At 45.8% G+C, this 19,930-nt stretch overlaps 1 protein-coding gene across 1 annotated transcript in view; it reads left to right on the forward strand.

Annotated features, from left to right (window-relative positions):
• Window positions 1–4,137: 4,137 nt before the first annotated feature.
• cpm (carboxypeptidase M) overlaps window positions 4,138–19,930 on the forward strand; it is a 41,306-nt gene continuing 25,513 nt past the window's right edge. The window contains 4 exon segments of the mRNA XM_048234372.1: window positions 4,138–4,560; window positions 5,087–5,281; window positions 11,878–11,975; window positions 19,646–19,815. Coding sequence (XP_048090329.1) covers window positions 5,095–5,281; window positions 11,878–11,975; window positions 19,646–19,815 — 455 coding nt within the window. The 5' untranslated portion in view covers window positions 4,138–4,560; window positions 5,087–5,094.

Genomic DNA, 19,930 nt, shown 5'->3' on the forward strand with positions numbered 1-19,930 from the left:
TGAATTGGATTAGACCATTAGCATCTCGCCTGCTAGCATCACGTTTAAAAGTGGCTTTTCCAGTAATTTTCCTATTTAAAACTTGCCTCCTTACGAGTTAGATAGTGTAATAATACCAGGAAAATGAAAAGTGGCGATTTTCTAGGCTGATTTGACATGGAACTAGCCTGGCGGGCCATCCTATATCATTGAAATGTATAGTCTGGAATCGAACCATTCACCTCGCTTAATCCAAACGACCATATCCGTATCTGGTCGGCAAAATGGCAAATACATCCTTTTTCAAAAGGAATGACTTAAATGCATTGTGTTGCTAAACTTTCAAAGAAAAGCACTCCTCCAAAGTTGACGCCAACGCCGATTCAAACAACCGCTCTTCGTTCGGCATTGCCACCTTCCTTGTTGTTCACCGTCGCAGGACTGTCGTTATCCTGTTAAGCCCGCCTTAAGACTCTCTAACAAAATAGAGTGCTGTGATTGGATGACGTCCACGGCGTCAGCCAATAGAAATCTCTATGGTTTGATACTAGATGTACAGGCTGAGCAAATTAATTTGCCACCGCTAGGGTACGTCTAGATTTCTAGGCTAACATGGAACTACAGTATACTATACTATACTAATCAAGGAACACCATGGTGCAGCAGCACAATAATATCATGCAGCACCTGAAAATAGTCCCCTTAGGCTAACTTTCAGCAACAAGGTTGAGCTGCAGCAGACAAATGGGTTAGTGACTGCATTATTACGCCTGAATTTATCTGGATTATTACTTTTTCGATCCCGTGAGGGAAATTTGGTCTCTGCATTTAACCCAATCGGTGAATTAGTGAAACACAAACAGCACACAGTGAGGTGAAGCACACACTAATCCTGGCGCAGTGACCTGCCTGCTTCAACGGCGCTCGGGGAGCAGTGAGGGGTTAGGTGCCTTGCTCAAGGGCACTTCAGCCACGGCCCACTGGTCAGGGCTCGAACCGGCAACCCTCCGGTTACAAGTCCAGAGTGCTAACCAGTGGGCCACGGCTGCCCATAATACCTGAATTTATCCAGTTTTATCCAAAGCGACACAGACTGGCAACGGCATTCGGGACTTGAAACCGGGAAATAAGAAAATGGACTACTATTGATACCAAGAGAAATTAAGTGTCACAACACACACAAGACAGGTAATACACTTGAAGGCACTTAATACATGTATTTACCTCTAGATGGCGACCTATATCCTCTCAGAACGGATTGCACCAACTACCTTGTCTTTCACTGATCAAATGTTGTAGAACAAATAAAGCTTGATTAATAGATATACATAGAAAAGATATTCTAAAACATATCAATAAAAATTAACATAATTCCTTAATCAAAAATAGTCTTCTGTAGCCTCCTTGTTAATAAAATGTGTAGCATGTGTGAAAATGTGTGAGTGAAAATGTGTTATCAGAAGCAATGATCTGCTAATATATTGTGCTTATCGCCTAGTATTGTCATGGCTGTTTTCACCTTACTTCACAGCTGACACCACAGGGGCTGCCATAGTCATGGGACCACTTGCGTGTTTATGGGAAACCTCTATTAAAAGTTCTCTAGAAAAATGTGGCCGTTCTGGGCAAAGATTTTGCATTAGGATAAATTATGAGGGTATGTTTTTATACATGAATACCAAAAATATAGAAACATGGTACTATTATTTAATATCATTAAGGAAATTTTGAGTGTAATTTTGAGTGTAAATATTGTGACTGGACACAGGTGATTCCAACACCATGGCACTGCTTGAAATAAGATTGGGTCATTGTTTAAAGGGCAAGAATATTTGGTTGCTCAATACAGTGATCATTTGAGATCAGTGGTAGGAAATCACTGACAACACCCTGAGGTGATAGGTCAACACCTTGAGGTGCCTGCCTCCCTTGCCCAGCAGTGCATGGAGCCAGAGGCAAACAGAAACACAGCCTAAATGTGTCAGCCATGTTGGCTAAATTTGAGTCAGAGCATGCGTAGTAGAGAGAACATAGGCCAGATCCGTTGAGAATTTACCATATTTGGTTACATTTTTTGCCATTTCTGAGTTCCTTTCAGTGTCTTCACATTTGACTGAGCATACGCTGTCCATTACTTTATTTTCCAGTCAATGGGATCACATCTGGGACGGCCAGAGGACCAGCTGACTGGATCACATCTGGGCCAGAGATGGCCTGTATCTGGCCTGGTGCTGACCGATCCACCCCAGATCAGGTCCAGGTCTGTTGGAAAACTGGCTGCTGTCTAGTTATCCAGGTGTTCACCCTGGAGAGCCAGGGGCCATGAGAACTGACTCTGGAGGAAACTACAAGACAGGAAGAAAAGGCCATGAGGTCAGGAAAGCATGAGCCATCCAGCAGACTGAGATCTCTTTTTTAACTTGGCTGAGAACGCATGGTCTATGGCGAAGGCATTGCATAGACAGATAAACACTCCCTGTCTTTGTGATTTGAATGGGATGCAACATTTTTCATCCTGGGTGATCATGTACTGTAGGAGTAAATGAGAGGTACTCTAGGTGTGTGTGTGTGTGTGTGTGTGTGTGTGTGTGTGTGTGTGTGTGTGTGTGTGTGTGCGTGTTTGTGTGTGTCTGCATGTGTTTGTGTGTGTCTGTGTGTGTGTGTGAGATCATATATCAGCCAAAGGGGACACTCCCTGCTCACTTCCCCCGTGAAAGTCTGATACCTCACACAAGCCCATCAGTTCAGAACTGACACACACACACATGTTTCTGCAAGCCCTAAAGAATGATTAGACATGATTGTTAGAAAAATATAAAACATAGAATCACTTATTGTTTTACAGATTAGGACATGGTTCACACCATCTTTGACACCACACACACACACACACACACACACAAACATACATGTTTACGCAAGGCTTTAAAAAATGATTAGACATGGTCCTTACCAAAATATAAAACATATAATTGTTTTACGGATTAGGACATGGTTCACACCATCTTTGACACACGCACACGCACACACACACACACCACAATATTCCTGTTATTCTATTGCTGTAAAAACTAACTGTGGAGAGCCTGTCCCAGCAGACTGGATCAACTCACACACTCTGTTAAGGACAGTCCTACGTTGCCTATGTAACAGCAGGGTCTTAAAGGTCTTGTGTGGGTGCAGGTTGAGAGATCACCTCCTTTACTTCCTCCAGCCCAAAATGATGGCAAGATGCAACAGAGTGACTAAACAACCAAGCGTAAATCAGCGTAAGCCACAAATGGGGGAAACAACATGTACTGTGTAATACCTAACCACATTTTAACACTATTTTCTGTTTCCTGAATGTTGCCGTGAGAGGTGATGACAATGAATAGTACCACAGCAACACAACACCCGTCTCCTACAGGGTCTTTGTGTTGTGTGACCTATGTCATGTAGGCTGGTGTTCTGGGGGCGAGCATCACTCATCTCCCTCAAGCAGCTCACCCCTGTGTCCCAGAGTTGGATAGGAGAAGGGGTTGACTGACTCATATGGTTTTGTGGTTTACAGAAAACCTCTCTGAGAAAGGGAGGAGAGAAGTCCTTGGAGTGTGGCCAAGCTGAGGGGCACTCTGACACACTTGCAGTGTTTCATGGGGAAAGAGGCTCACATGATTCTTTAATGAGTTCTACTTATAGTGCTAGGTCTTACGGGAAAGAGCAGCGATACCTCTTGCTTCATACAAAGAGCCCTCTCTATCAGCAACCTGTCCACACTGTGAGAGACTATTGTACACCCCTTCATTAGACAACATTCACAAGATATCTCCACTCCAACCTGGAGAAGACCCCTTTGTGAATTAAATTGTGAATTTAATGTAACCGCTGTTTGAGAGACCGAGAAAGAGAGAGAGAGAGAGAGAAATGCTCCACAGCATGAAAGGGCCACACCACAATATTTCTTTTAAATCTGATATGCCTGTCCTTTATAAATATTTCCTTTTGATATGCCCTAGGTATGCGAATAGCATCTTTAAAATTTCAGAATTCGATTCTGATGATGACAACCTAAGTTGCAAACACTAAGCATGTTAACTTGAACAAGACATAACCTGTCTTAAGTGCACCTACTACACTGCTGAGCTCATTCAAGACTGCGCGTTTGACGAGCGGATCAGTTGACAGTTGCTTTCTACGGAACAGGGGGTAGCCTAACTGGTTATCGCAAGTGGTCTCCTACAGATTGTATCCAGACAGTATTATCTAGTAAATTTGTGGTGGGAATTTCTTTTTACGTCAAAGCCCCGCCTCGATGGCCAGCGAGTGAGCTGGAACATTTAACGCGATAACAAACTGAAGGAGATAGGCAGGACGCAAAAACAGCATGAGAGGAACAGAAGTTTATATACAACCCATGGAACCAATCATTTGCAGACACTCGACAGTCTTGTTTCCAGCTGCTTGGCAAGCTCCGGACGAGCTCGCTTGTCATTCACTGTCGCAGATTTGACCGTTGCAGTTGTGTCTTTCCAGCAATAATAGTGGTCAACGTCCGAGGATACCTCCACGGGGACACGCGGCTGACACTTTCCAAACAAGGTAGGCAAACTTACAACCTGTACGGCACACAAAGTCGTACATTATATTACAGCTAATTTGAGTTCAATTGGCCCAAGCCTACTTTCTGGTAATATAACATTCAGAAAAGCATAAAGTGTGTAGGCTATTAGTAGACCAATATAATTAGCCTATATTAGTACAGTATATAATTTTTATCAGATATTTAATGGATATTAATTTCAGGTTAATTAGAATCACCAGTGTGAGATGTAGTTATAAAAGTAGGGCTATATTTTAAAAACCTAATTGATAGCCTATAATTCTGTCAAGAGCCCAGATCTCAAAACAAGTTTAATTAACCCCCTCTAATACTGTAGTCATTTGTAGCCTAATTCATCACTCAGACTGATATGGGCTAAATATGGGCTTGTTACAGTCATTTCAAGTAGCCTATAGTGTCATTTAACGCTTTCAGTGATAATGCAGATGTATAGGCTAATACAATGTAGCCTATATCAAATCATTCAATTAATGGTGGTATTTTATTTTGTCCTCGGTCGGCCAGCCACCAAGATGATGTTATCTATGGGTACGACGTTCCCCATCTTATGCAGTTGGTGCCTTTGGACCGTATTGTCCCTTTGTTACGGGCTGGAGTTCCGCTATCATAACTCAGTCGAGGTGGAGAAATACCTGAGGGAAGTGAGTAGAAGCTACCCCGCTTTCACATACCGCTACAGCATCGGTAAATCCGTGGAAGGTAAGGGCCTTGTTTCAATTAATCAGTTGCCTAAGTGTGACAATGGTGGAATGTCAAACTTGGATGACTTCAGAGTAATCATCCACCTTTTAAACTACACACAGTTCTTTGACACAGCGTGTGTGCACAACTTTATTTCTGAGCAAAACAACAGTCAACAGTAAAAGTAGTTTTTAATGAGCTCACTCATTTTTTATGAATGGAATGATAAGTTCTTATTGTATCTTAAGTCTATATCTACATATGCACAGAAAAGTACCCACAACACTACTGAAGCACGGATATTGTAGTCATCCATAACAGTTTCCGACAGCCTGGTTTAGACTCTAGACCCTTTTTTCTTTTGTAACAGGAGTCTGTGCCTACAGTCTGTAGTTGGCTTAAGGTCAATAAGGTCACAACCTTATCGTGACTTATTTCCAGAGACCAGACCCTAACAAAAATATCTGTGTTTTGGACAGGACAAAATGTATTGAAACTACACTGTATTGCACTTTACTGCAGAAATGCCGTATTTTGGACACACAACTGCATTGTTCTGCATTGTCCCATAACTACAGTTATTTTTGTAAGGGGAGGGTCCAACCAACTGTACCATTTTGGGTTTCGGAGAAGGGGAGGGCGGGCACTGTCCAGAGGTCCATGTCATAACGGGCCCTGATGGGAGTCCCACTCACTGGGATATGCCACCAGATCGCCCACCCAGACAAATACTTTCATGATTTAAAGAAAGGCAATGCAGGAATTCCCCTTGTCAATTTCCAATGGACTGAGTACTGATTTAGTGCTAAGGGGTAACCAATATGTCTAAACCAATGCAAGGGTCTCCCACCAATAACACCATGTATTGCAATACCAGGCTTTCCGTTGCCTTTACATCTTTTAAAAAACAGGTTTTATAGTGCAATTATATATGATTGACATTGGTATTCATCAGTGTTTCCTTATATATAAAATGTTAACTTAGTTGATCTGTTGCTTTATAGTACAGTTTTTCTCTGAATTGAAATTCTCAAAACTACAGTACAAGTTCAGCCTCATCTGATCACTGCACGTAATTAAAGCATTTTCTCATTACTTTGAACAAACAGCAAATGCTTTCACACATCCATGCAGTGGCCTGTGTACAATTGCCTGCTGTTTTTACATCATCATTTGCTAGTGTCATGTCGGTCAAAATGCATTATACAGGTGCTCTGTTGAATAGTCCTTCCCCCAAAACATTTAGGCATTTGGTCATTGCTTGAGTCAGGCTATTATATGCAAAAGTGTTTTTTTTATATGTAAAATGTAAACATTTTGGTCTTTTTTCCTGTATAACAATACATTACATGGTCTGGCAACAAGCTGCAGTACAAACAGAACTGTAAACAGTAAACAGTAAATATGAATCATGCCTGTAAACAGTAAATATGAATCATGCCTGATGTGCTACAGTCTACTTTATTGTTACTTTTTCACTGTTGAAATTGATATTGAACTGTTGATACAGTTTATGCCAAACCGAAAAACTGCAGCCTTATGCATATGAAGATGAAAATGCTTAGAAAGTAAACCAATCATGTTCATAACAGTGACATAGGAACTTTTCATTCTGATGGCACATGCATATTTGCTTTAGAGACATAAAGTAAGCATTTTGAGACATAAAGTAGCATTTTGAGCAAGCGACATGATTTAGCACACAATCCACTGTGTGGTGCAGTTTGCACAAATTGTTTCGAGAAATGTTGAGAAATGACTGCTGTGGAAATGTTATTAATGAATCAAGAAATGGACCAACGTGATTGAGATAGTGTAATGTGTAATGTGGCTGTAACCATATCAGATTGCTGCTGCAGTAGCCACTTCAGTCGCGTTGATGCATATGGTTAGTTAGAAAGACGGAAGCAGCTTCACGGTTGAATGAAACAAAGAGTGCAGTTTCCAGATGTCTCACAACTAGAGTCTTTTGATGTGTGGTCACGGCTGATGGTGTGATGAATTAACATAAAGCAATGGTACACACACACACACACACACACACACACGCACACCCACATATACACATATGCATACACAGACACACACATATACACGCATACACGAAATCCAAGGAAATGCTTTTATTGTATAGAGCGGAGCACCATTTGGATCCATGAGCAGTTGTTGCATTTAATCATCATTAGATGGACAAGGGATTAGCCACACATTTGGATTTGACACTGTGGGCTGAGAGCACAGTACAAGTTTTCAGCAGCTATATAAGCCCTGTGCCACGAAACCTCCCGACCAGCAGCCCCAAGAAAATTCCTTTCGCACAGTGTACTCTGTCTGTGTGTGTGTGTGTGTGTGTGTGTGTGTGTGTGTGTGTGTGTGTGTGTGTGTGTGTGTGTGTGTGTGGTTTTCCTAATCAAACACAGACTGGGTTTGTTTTGGACACACTTGGATGTATACAGTAGTACATGGCCTGACATTTCCCCCACAGATTCCCCAAAGTGCAATGCAGGACAGGGTTGGAAATTTTTTCCCTAAGATGCATACAGTGCAGCGTCACCTCCACCCATGCACCAAAAGTCCTACTCTAGAAAACACACACACACACACACACACACACACACACTGGAGCCTTGCATGCCCCAGAGCAATCTGAAACACAGCCAGGATGAGTCGGGTGGCCGCCTTTGTAAAGTCCCCCAGTCTATGGCTGCTTGACCGGCGATGCAAGCACCATTAGTGTCACTGCTGGGACGTGAGGTGGGTGGAGGGGGAGGAGGTGGTCAGGGCGTGGGACGTGAGGTGGGTGGAGGGGGAGGAGGTGGTCAGGGCGTGGGACGTGAGGTGGGTGGAGGGGGGAGGAGGTGGTCAGGGCGTGGGACGTGAGGTGGGTGGAGGGGGAGGAGGTGGTCAGGGCGTGGGACGTGAGGTGCATTTGGTTTTGATGTATGAGGTGGATGAGAGGGAAAGAAAACACCATCCTCCCCAGATTTTGTTACATTTGCAGAGCGCGCATCCATTTAGACACAACAGTCGATAGGGATCTTGGCACAGAATTGCATCCCTGCAAAATGATGTTTCAAGCCCTTATCGATGCAGAGGCATGAAATCTAGTATATCAGCAGGCAGGGGCAAGATGGGGGGGGTTCGGGTGGGGGTAGTGGGGATGGGGTTTAGGGGTCGTCGCAGCTTTTTAGTGCAATGAGAGATGGCCATCACCATAACAACCCGCTCCAACGGGAATAAAAGCCTGGCAGCTCTTCAGCAACTCCGGCCCGACCTGAGCGTCTAAGTGCCTCTAACTGACAGGTCGTTCTCAGGACAAGAGCATCCAGAGCCGCCACCCCTCTCCCCTCACCCCCGCCTCCCCACCCTTCCCCCGCACTTGTCTCTCGCTCGGCATAAATGTCCCCCTGTCTCCTTTGTGGACAATGACAGGCTTGCTTAGCCAGCATGCGTTGCCCTCGAGAGGTCAGACCGTCTGAGGGGACAGTGCGCCGGTCATTTAAAAGTGAAATTAGCCCGCGCTGAATGCAGAGTGGCACTCTATTCAGCGTCGTCCGGCGCAGAGAGAGCGAGAGAACAAGCCACAGTGGAGACCTGGGAAATGCCCTTCTACGCCATGTTGGCACAACGCACGCATTCAGAGCGGACGGGTGATTGATATGACAGACACATTGTGAACAGTGTTTGATTTTGAACTGCACGGGTGGATGCGAGCCAGCAAAAGCCACAGTGGCATTCACCGCAACGTATACATACACACAGAGACACACAAACAGACACACACACACAGGCATGAACAGAGCATACAGAGCATACACAGCAATGCACACATTTAAATTCTTTATTTGGATTAGAAGATAAGCATATATCATGGCATAATCCAAATTTGACAGAAAGGTGTACAACAGCAGCCAAGTGGCACCTACGCCTCCATATGTAGAGGCTACCAATTACTGCTGATACAGAGCAATATCTTGTTTTTTCGCCTTGTTCTTATGCAGTCCACAGATCTGCAGGCCTCGTACACACATCTTATGCACATGGCCTAAACTACCAAAAATGAGGGCAATGATTTTACAACGATTTTACAGCACACACACACACACACACACACACACACACACACACACAGCAGTGCATACACACACAAACACACACTCGTACAGCAGTGCATACACACACAAACACACACTCGTACAGCAGTGCATACACACACAAACACACACTCGTACAGCAGTGCATACAAATACATGCTCACACACACACACACACACACACCCCTGAGCCATTTGGCTGATGCCACGTGGTCGAGCGGAGCTAATTGAAACGTCGTAGGAGCGGTGTGCGGCCGCGACTGCCAGCCAGTGACATTCCCACTGCAACTCCCAGCAGATCGGGTTCCCCCTCCTGCCTCTACTCAGCCGTGGCACAAAGCTGGCATTGACGCCGAACACCCCCCCCACGAACCCCCCGCTCTGCCAGGTCTCTCCCTCCGTGCCCCCCAACCTTCCCCGAATCCACTTCTCTGATTCAGCTCCTTTTCTCTTTCTCTATCTCTCTTTTTCTCTCTCTCCTGCTCTCTCTTTCTCTCGCTCCTTGTCTATCTCTTTGTCTGTTGTCTTTCTTTCTCTCCTTCTCTCTCTTTCTCTCGCTCTTTGTCTGTTGTCTTTCTCTCTCTCTCTCTCTCTCCTGCTCTCTCTTTCTCTCGCTCCTTGTCTATCTCTTTGTCTGTTGTTTCTCTCTCTGCTCCATTGTTGGCTGGGCCCGGATGTTTGAAGGTAGCCTGGTCTGGCACACACACACACACACCTCTGGAACGGTACCCTTTTGGGCCGTGCCCAGTGAGTGTGTGTGTGTGTGTGTGTGTGTGAGAGAGAGAGAGAGAGAGTGAGTGAGTGAGTGAGTGAGTGAGTGAGTGAGTGAGTGAGTGAGTGTGTGTGTGTGTGTGTGTGTGTGTGTGTGTGTGTGTGTGTGTGTGTGTGTTGCTAACCTCAATGGTGTCCCCGAGAGAAGGCCAGACCTCCTGAGGGGAAACTGAGGGTGGTCTCCGCTCTCCACCTAAAGCATCTGTGCCCACTTAGCTGATTAAAAAAAACCTGGGCTGAACTCTTCTCCTAGACAATAAAGATGGATTTTTTTTCTGTCGTCTTATTTTGACCACTAAATCAGGTGAAGTGGAATCCTGATAAATCCCATTGCCTTGGCCTGCCTTGACTCTGAGCTGCTGAAGCAAATGTCATATGCTCTTACTTGGCCATTCACAAATGGTTTTAATTAGTCAGCCGAAACACTGAAACACAGTGAGAGGTGGTGAGGTAAGAAGAGTGTGTGTGTGTGTGTGTGTGTGTGTGTGTGTGTGTGTGCTCTATACCACTGGGTCTGTGAGGAGTGTGTGTGTGTTCTTAGTTTCGTTCTCTCATCCCTCAGGACGCCAACCCTGTTAAGCCCCTCGTTAATCAGCTTGAGTGTCCGTCAGTCGTCGTGCGCAAGGTTAGCTACTCATGAGCGCGGCCACTAAGGAAGGCTAATCCAGGACACCACCTGCCACGCCACCGAGCACTAATTAGCCTCCACTCCTGATAGTCACTCCATCAAAGAACTTTGTAACTGTTTAGAAAAGCGCTCTATAAATAAAGATTATTATTATTAATATTATTATTATCTCAGATCTCTTATTAAACACTGGAGTTCACCTTCTAAATGAAGATATTCCCATGTTTCCTGGGATAAGATGTTCTATAACGTTATATTAAATTACAAGTGTTTTCGCAGAATGACAAAGACTTTTGTTGATGCAGTTTGGGGGTGGGGGGAGCAAAGTCAGGCGACCACATGGCTTAGTGTTTAGGTTACATTAATGAATATGTGATTAGTGTGTGAATATCCGTTGTTTGCCCCTAAGTAATGGACTTGCCACAAATGTTATTAGACTATCAGATTTGGAGAATTAAAGTAATTTAGTGAGACTAAAAGAGAAAGGAGGAAAAACCCCAAACCATTTCATGGCAGCAGCTCAATTATCTGTGTCTGGTGATTTGGTTTCAAATGGATGTTCTGTTCCATTCCAACTTATGTGTGTGTGTGTGTGTGTGTGTGTGTGTGTGTGTGTGTGTGTGTGTGTGTGACTCGGCACACAACAGCAGGGTCCCTCTTCTGACCAGAGAGCAGTGTGTTGGGGATTTCGCACAGCTGAGACAGTCAGCAAGCTCAGGCTTGCAGAGGGAGAGACTCTCACACACACACAGACATACACACACACACACAGACACACACAGACACACACACACACACACACACACACACACACACACACAGTCACTTCACTTGTCTGTCACAACGGGAGCCCTACACTGACGTGAGATTGGGTTGCCAGGTGCCGCACGGAGTTGTTCAAAACATTATTTGAGTGTCTTATTGAGGCGCTGCGCAATATAAAGGAGACAGAGCTATGACAAAAGATGTGGTGTTAGCGAGGTTTGTCAACGTTCAATTCATTTGCAAATAACAGAGTGACTCATTTGTGGAAGCTGTGGTTCTTTGTATTTTGTATTTAGTTTTGTGTGGTGTGTGTGTGTGTGTGTGTGTGTGTGTGTGTGTGTGTGTGTGTTTTACAGGAAGACATCTCTGGGTCCTTGTCCTAGGGAAGTTTCCGAGAGAACACAGGGTTGGGATTCCAGAGTTCAAATATGTCGGCAACATGCATGGAAATGAGGTACGATTGTCTGCCCAGACCACTGATGCTAATTTTGATACCATAGATTTAATAGAGACCCAGTCAGACCAATAGTATGAAAAATCAGGAACAGAGTTTATTTACAATGATGCACATCAAGGGAGAGACAGCATGACTTCACCTAAAGATCCATCAGCTGCTCTAACTAGACAAGGAAATAGTTAGGGTTTAAGTATCCTTCCAGGCTGACGGGAGATGGCGTTGGTCATCCCATCTCACGTGGACTACACTGAATCAGACTCTGATTAGTGGCAACCTGGCAATCCAGAGCAGATAGCTACTGACGCAGCCATGCAGAACAGTGAAACACTGCAAAGTCATAATATTCCCGCTTATCTCTAAATACACACAGAGGTATACACAGGGACAGTACAGATATCATACAGTCATTACATAGAATCATACTTTTAGTATCAAAGTGACCCACTAATGAGAAATGCAGAACATTAAACCACATATTGGAATATTGGACATAATGTTCTATTCCACTTTCTCTCACCACACACTGCACTTAGCTCACACCAAACCAAAATCAAACAAACAAAAATGGAACAACAGACAACATTTCAAAAGTAAGGAAACAAACAGGTCGTCCACAAATGCAGCTCTTACTCATCATCATTTTCTGGAAACCCATAAAACCCCACCTGACCAGGGTTGTCTTTGCCGAGTCGAGTCGTGTTTTGATGGGCCGGGGGCGTGACGGACAAGGCTTCAGGCGAGTGACCGGCGGGCGTGACAGACAGGGCTTCAGATGAGTGACGAGAGGAAGTTCCGCACACTGCCCAGCGGTGGCCGAACAATGGCGGCTCAGCCTGGCATGTCCAGCGATTTCCCCTTTTGGTGGCGGCTAGATTTGGAAGAAGAGATGGTGGAGGGAAATAAAGGATGGTCCGGCCACTTAAATAGATATGTCTGGACATGGTGACACGGAGAGGCGCAGCTGGGGAAGCCTGTGGGAACAAAGTGGCTGCCGAGCACAAAGACATTACAGTGTCCGGCCGAAGGGCCACTCTGGAGAGGCATCAGAGTGTGACCTGAGTGTGTGTGAGTGTGTGTGTGTGTGTGTGTGTGTGTGTGTGTGTGTGTATGTGTGTGTGTGTGTGTGGAAGGGGCAGGGGAGACCCTCCTTTTATTGGGTATGTAGTGTGTGTGTGTGTGTGTGTGTGTGTGTATGGGTTTGTAAGTGTGTGTGTGTGTGTAGTGTGTGTGTGTGTGTGTGTGTATGGGTTTGTAAGTGTGTGTGTGTGTATGGGTTTGTAAGTGTGTGTGTGTGTATGGGTTTGTAAGTGTGTGTGTGTGTGTGTGTGTGAATACTGAATACCTTGTCCACCATCACCACCGTCTATTCAGACCTCTTTGTGAGCGCCCCCCCCCCAAGCCTCTTCCTGCGTCCATCCGTGTAAACTTTGCTCTTGACCAGCGTCTATCTATCTCTCCATCCAGCTGTCTGTGTGTGTGTGTGTGTGTGTGTGTGTGTGTGTGTCCTCCGGTGACACGGTGAGCCCCGTCTCAGAGGGTGTGTGCAGGACAGGCACAGAGGGTGGCAGCAGCCCTGAAAGGATGGCCTGAGAGACACAGGGCTCAGAAAGAGTGGGAGTATAGGAGTGTGTGGGTGTGAGAGAGTTGCTGTGTGTGTGTGTGTGTGTGTGTGTGTATATATGTGTGGTAGGGAGTGAGTGTTTTTGTATGTGTTTGGAAGTGTGTGTTTGTGTATTTAAGTGTATGTTTGTGTGAGTTTGAGTGTGTGTGTGTGTGTGTGTGTGGTAGGGAGTGAGTGTTTTTGTGTGTGTTTAGAAGTGTGTATTTGAGTGTATGTGTGTGAAAAGTTTGATTGTGTGTGTGTGTGAGTTTGAGGGTGTGTGTGTGTGCGGGGGGTGGGGGTGTTAGGGAGGGAGTGAAAAGGGCCTGGGAGCGAGGGGAGTTTGTTGACACAAGGGCACCAACGTTGCAGTGGCCGACTCTCACTAATTCGACAGGAATAGCCGTCCATCCTTGACAGGGCCTCTGGCTGCCGGAGCTCACCGAGCGACTGATGAATCACAACCATCTGACTGCCAGGGACTGGAAAGCTCATTTTGTGTGTCCAAGACACCTGCAAAATCACTCCCTTCACCACATCAAGCACACCGTTTTGGAAAAACAGCTATTCAACAAATGAGTGTTTAGGTTTCGCCAAGGCCATCCTTCTCTTTTGGAGTCGCCATGAAAGAACAGGAGCATCGCTTTGATCACTGAAGGGAGCTGGAAGAGAATATGAGTGTGTGTGTGTGTGTGTGTGTGTGTGTGTGTGTGTGTGTTTGTGGCTGTGAAGTGACACACTGGGACACTAACGGGACTCTTTTGTCTCTGAGTGTTGGAAGAAATGTCGTAATTATGAGTTACCCTCGTGCACAGTTCTTTTTCAAGTCATGTTCCGTTGAAAACACTGACCACAGCAGTGGTTTCGCATCCCACAGTCCTGAAGGACAATGTTGTTTTCACATGTGCAAAATTCCATGTTTTTCAACACTTTAAATAATAGACTATCTATAATAGATTATCTGTAGAGGGAGGGGCTTATCCCAAAATCCTACTGATACACAATACCACATAGTATAAAACACACAGTAAATAATATTGCCATTTAAAGTATTATGGTGGTCAAAAAAAAATGAATAAACCTGTTGTCTATGCTATTGCATAAGCACTAATACCAACTAACAAATGGGTCGGAGTGATCAATTTACAACTAGCACATAAGAGGTTGAAAAACAGCACTGAAGCCCTTATGAAACTTTATCCACACATCCTTACCTCCATAAAAATTTGAAATGGGAAACCGCAATGATAAAGGAAGACACTTCAAACTCCTCTTCTCACCACCTTCACTCTAAAAGACACACGTGGGGGGGGGGGGGCTGATAGAAGAGGCTCTTTCAGTGCTTTTGGAAGTCAGTGAATGGCGCAGACTAGGGAGCAGTGCAGTGAAAAGAAAGACAAAAATGAATGGATGAATGAGCGAGTGAATGAGGAAATATAAGAAAAGCAGAAAAATAAATAGAGCTTCAGACCCAGCAGGAGGGGAATCTGTTCCAAAGAGGCATGGAGAGAGAGAGAAGAGAAGAGAGAGAGAAGAGAAGAGAGAAAGAGAGAGGGAGAGAGAGAGGTAATGAGAGAGCTAGAGGGAGGAAAGACAAAGAAGGAGAGAGGGAGTGAGAGAGAGAATAAGTGAGGTAGAGGAAGAAGAGAGCACACGAGAAAAGACATGAAGTGGGTGGTACATGGAGAAAGAGAAGAAGAAAAGAAGAGAGGCTGCAAGAAGGGTGAGAGAAGGAGAGAGAAGAGGGTCAGCGAGAAAGAGGGAGACAGGAGAGCAACTGCAAGAGGGAGAGAGAGAGAGTAGGGATAGAGAGAGCGTGCGGAGGAGAGGAAGGAAAGGAGGGCCATATAAGGCTTGGAGCCACAGCACGGCAGGTGGATTAGAGAGAGGCGGGGGTGCAGCTCTGGAGGTCAAGGGTCAAGGTCATCCACGGGCAGCGCAGTGTGGCGGCACGGGAGACGCCAGTCCGCTTCCACAGCTGCCCCCAATTATGCCACCGCATGGCCACTCTTGGGGGCCATGTGTGATGGACAGTGTGTAGATAACTGTTTGAAGAGGGAAAGGTTAAATTACTTTCTGTACTTTAGAGAGAACATGCCATGTTATAGTCCGAGCAAGAGAAAGAAAGAAGAGAGGGTGAGAGCACACAAGATGGAGAGGGCTTGGAGGAAGAGGAAGTACTGGAGAGAGAGAGGGGGGGGTATAGAGAGAGGGAGGGAGAGAGAGAGCTGCTGTAGCTGAAGTGGTTTTCAACATAAAGGCACAATTGTGAGCTGCTCTCAAAGTCTCGTGGACACTGATCATGAAAAGTATCCTGTGCCCTCTCTCTCTCTCTCTTACTCTCTCTCTCACACACACACACACACACACACACACACACACACACACACACACACACTCTCTCTCTCCGCCAGCATGTACAGCCTCAGTGCATCTCTATGTGGACCCACGCCCCAAATAGAGATGGTTTACTAATGGATTTATGATGACAACGGCAGACAGACAACCAACTTTGGGTTGTGTAGACCTTGCTAGGGCCAGTAGTGTGTGTGTGTGTATGTGTGTGTTTGTGTGTGTGTGTTGGTTTCAGAGAATTCTGCCATTTTTACTCCTGCCAAACACTTACTAATGTCTGGGGAAAATTTCATGTGAATAGCATCATTGGAAGTATACTTACTGAAATGTTTTTTGACGTGTTCAATACTTATTTCCCCCACTGTATACATGTACAAACACACACACACACACACACACACACACACACACATACACTCATGTAGGACCACTTGAGGACCATGTATGATTTAGGACCACTTGAGGACCATGTATGATTTAGGACCACTTGAGGACCATGGATGAGGATGATGTAGTATGCGTGTAGGGCTGAAAACCCACAAAACACACCAATCATAATCCCAGTTCAGCTCAGCCCCTGAACCTGGCTAAGGCGCCTGAGAAAGACACAGGTGTAAAGCGTCACCTCCAACACACACACACACTCACACACACATACAGGCATGCTGATACGGGTCGGTGCTCTGGCAGCGCCATCTCAATGCACGATGCGGAATGTAAACACTTGGAGGTGTGAGGGATCAAAGTTCACACATGTTTCCAAGCGGCACTGTCGCCGGGGCGCTGGAGTGATGTGGGGAGGGCAGGGGTGAGCGGGGAACCCCCTAAATCAGATCCCTCCTGGGGAGAGAGGGCCGAGACAGAGCTGGCCTCTCGTCCCTCTGCTAGTGCACTCGGGCTGGGCAGCTTCGCCCAGGATTCCCCATAAACTCCCAGCCAGGTGTGTCTTTGGCTGCACAGAACGGGCCGGCAAGGGTTAACTCTACAGAGCGGGCAGGCAAGGGTTAACTCCGCATCCAGCAAAGAGGCCTGTGGCTTTCAGCAGCCATGGGTGGAGAGGAGATCCTCTCCACACACACACAGACACAGATGGACGGACACACACACACACACACACACACACACACACACACACACACACACACACACACACACACACACACACACACAGATGGACGGAGACACACACACACACACAAATAGAGAGAGGCATGCATATAAACACACAGTATATGGGCACACACAGACAACACAGGCATAACCCAGTTATAATGACTTTTTAGTGCGCACATAAACACACACACACACACACACAGCAATTTCATGCTGCTTTTGAGTCTACCAAAAGTGCTGTGGGCAAAAAGGGCTTATTACACAAACAAAGTCACACACACACACACGCAAACACACATGTACACACACACACACACACACACACTTACCACACAAGATCAAGCCCTTGCGGCTGTTTCTGCACTCTTCCATTCTCTCATCATCCCCATGAATGGCAATTATGCACAGCACAGCACTGGGGAAAGATGATAGAATGTCTGGATGGAGTCTAAGAATCTCAGAACTCGCCTTCCAAACACACTCTCTCCCGCTCTCTCTGAAAGCTGATATCCTGAAGATTAAACCAAATCGCCATGGCTTTTGTGTGAGTTTACATTGGCCGCAACCACTCCAAACAGAAGGTAGACCTAAAGTGTGCCTCTCTCTCTCTCTTCCTGTGTGTGTGTGTGAGTGTGTGTGTTTGCGTGTGTGTGTGTGTGACCTCAAGACTGACTGACTCATTTGTTTGTCTGAAAGCACCCTTCAGACACATGGTTCAACGGCATCCAGGGCAGCAGCAATATTCATGACCTTACCAACGTACCAGTTGTCTTCCACGTGTTTACTTATTACCTTCTAGAGGCAGTGAACTCCGGAACTTTCATTTTCCATTCGGGAGGCTGTGGGTGTGTTACAGGGAACCAAAGCCACAGGTCAAGTAGTTTTGACACTCTGGCACCCCACAGGACCCCCCCACCCCCGCGCTGGCCATAAAAAAACATCCGTGATGGACAGTGTGTAGATAACTGTTTGAAGAGGGAAAGGTTAAATTACTTTCTGTACTTTAGAGAGAACATGCCATTCTAAGGTATTGTGTGTTTGTGTGTGTGTATGAGGGTGTGTTTATGTGTGTGATGGGATGGTGTGTGTGTGTGTGTGTGTTTGTATGTATACGTGCGTGCGTGTGTGTGCGTGCGTGCGTGCGTGTGTGTGTCCTCTCAGGTGCTTCCTCTCCTGTCTCAGTGTGAAAGGCGTGATTTAAAGCACACATGTCTGGGCTGGACCACAGCTGGGGTTGCAGGCTGCCCTGCCTGTCTCTTTCACAGCCTTCTCAATTCCTGCTGCTTACCCTGTCAACTCTGTGCTACTCAGCTACACCCAAGGGCTACACACACACCCACACAGACACACACACACACACACACACACACACACACACACACACACACACACACAGAGAGACACACATACACACACACACACACACACACACACACACACACACACACACACACACACACACACACACAGACACACATACACACACACACACACACAGAGAGGGAGACATACTACACAAACTGTGTATTTCACATGGAGAAAGAGCTGGGTGGGTGGAGGGTGGAGAACCTGACAGGGTGAGAATGCATTGTCATCAGTACAGGCCACACATGATGACTTTGACATGAAAACACACACACGTACACACACACACACACGTGCACCAACACACACACACATACACACACACACACACACACACACACACACACACACACACACACACACACACACACACACACACACACACACACACACACACACACATTCTAGCCACAGAAAGTGGAGGTGTCTTCTCACACACACACACATACACACACACACTCACACAGAGACACGGCAACTAAAAGATAATCACACTGTCTTTGGGAATTTGAACCCTTTGACCATTATGGGAGTGGAATCCCCTAGTGCCCGCATACAGCGACACACACACAAACACACTCACACAGCCAGGTGTCCTCACACACATGCACTGACGCACACACACACACACACACACACACATTCTAGCTACAGAAAGTGGAGGTGTCCTCACACACATGCACTGACGCACACACACACACACACACACACACACATTCTAGCTACAGAAAGTGGAGGTGTCCTCACACACATGCACTGACGCACACACACACACACACACATTCTAGCTACAGAAAGTGGAGGTGTCTTCACACACACAAACACACACACATACGTTCTGTTGAACTTTTGTCTGTTTTCCCTGGTGAACACAGCCAGGGGGGAGATATTACTGTAAAATAATAGAACTGAAGATGAACAATCCCTGACTTGGGTGGTATGGAACACACACACTGGTCTAAGTTGAGGGTTGAAAGAAAGTTAACAAATTAAGACGTCATAAATGTTTATTTGGAATTATATGGGCACATAAAACTCAATACCGCCACAATGTTTCAATTTAAGCAATACGCAAACAAACATAGTTTGAATAGTTTGGTTTAATTGATTAAAGGTTAACTAAAAGGCTGCCAGATTTGTTTTTGGTAGAGTGGCCAATCATGAACAGTTTGAAAATGAATCAGAATGTGGTTTTAATGCGCAATTGTCATTTTATGTGTGTTTGTGTGTGTAGGTGGTGGGGCGTGTTCTGTTGCTCCAGCTGATCGACTATCTGACGAAGGGTTACCACAGCAACCCCTTTGTGACACGCCTCCTGGACAGCACGCGGGTGCACATTCTGCCTTCAATGAACCCGGACGGCTTCGAGTCCTCCTCCCGCGACTGCATGAGCGGCTATGGCAGGTCAGGGCACTCATTCTACTCATTCTCATCCATACACACGCACATGCACACACACGTACAGTACACCCACACAGACTCACAAACACACACACACCTGCACCTTTAGTGCCCATGA

This window comes from Alosa alosa, chromosome 23 (genome assembly GCF_017589495.1).
Source record: "Alosa alosa isolate M-15738 ecotype Scorff River chromosome 23, AALO_Geno_1.1, whole genome shotgun sequence".
Lineage (NCBI taxonomy): Eukaryota > Metazoa > Chordata > Actinopteri > Clupeiformes > Clupeidae > Alosa > Alosa alosa.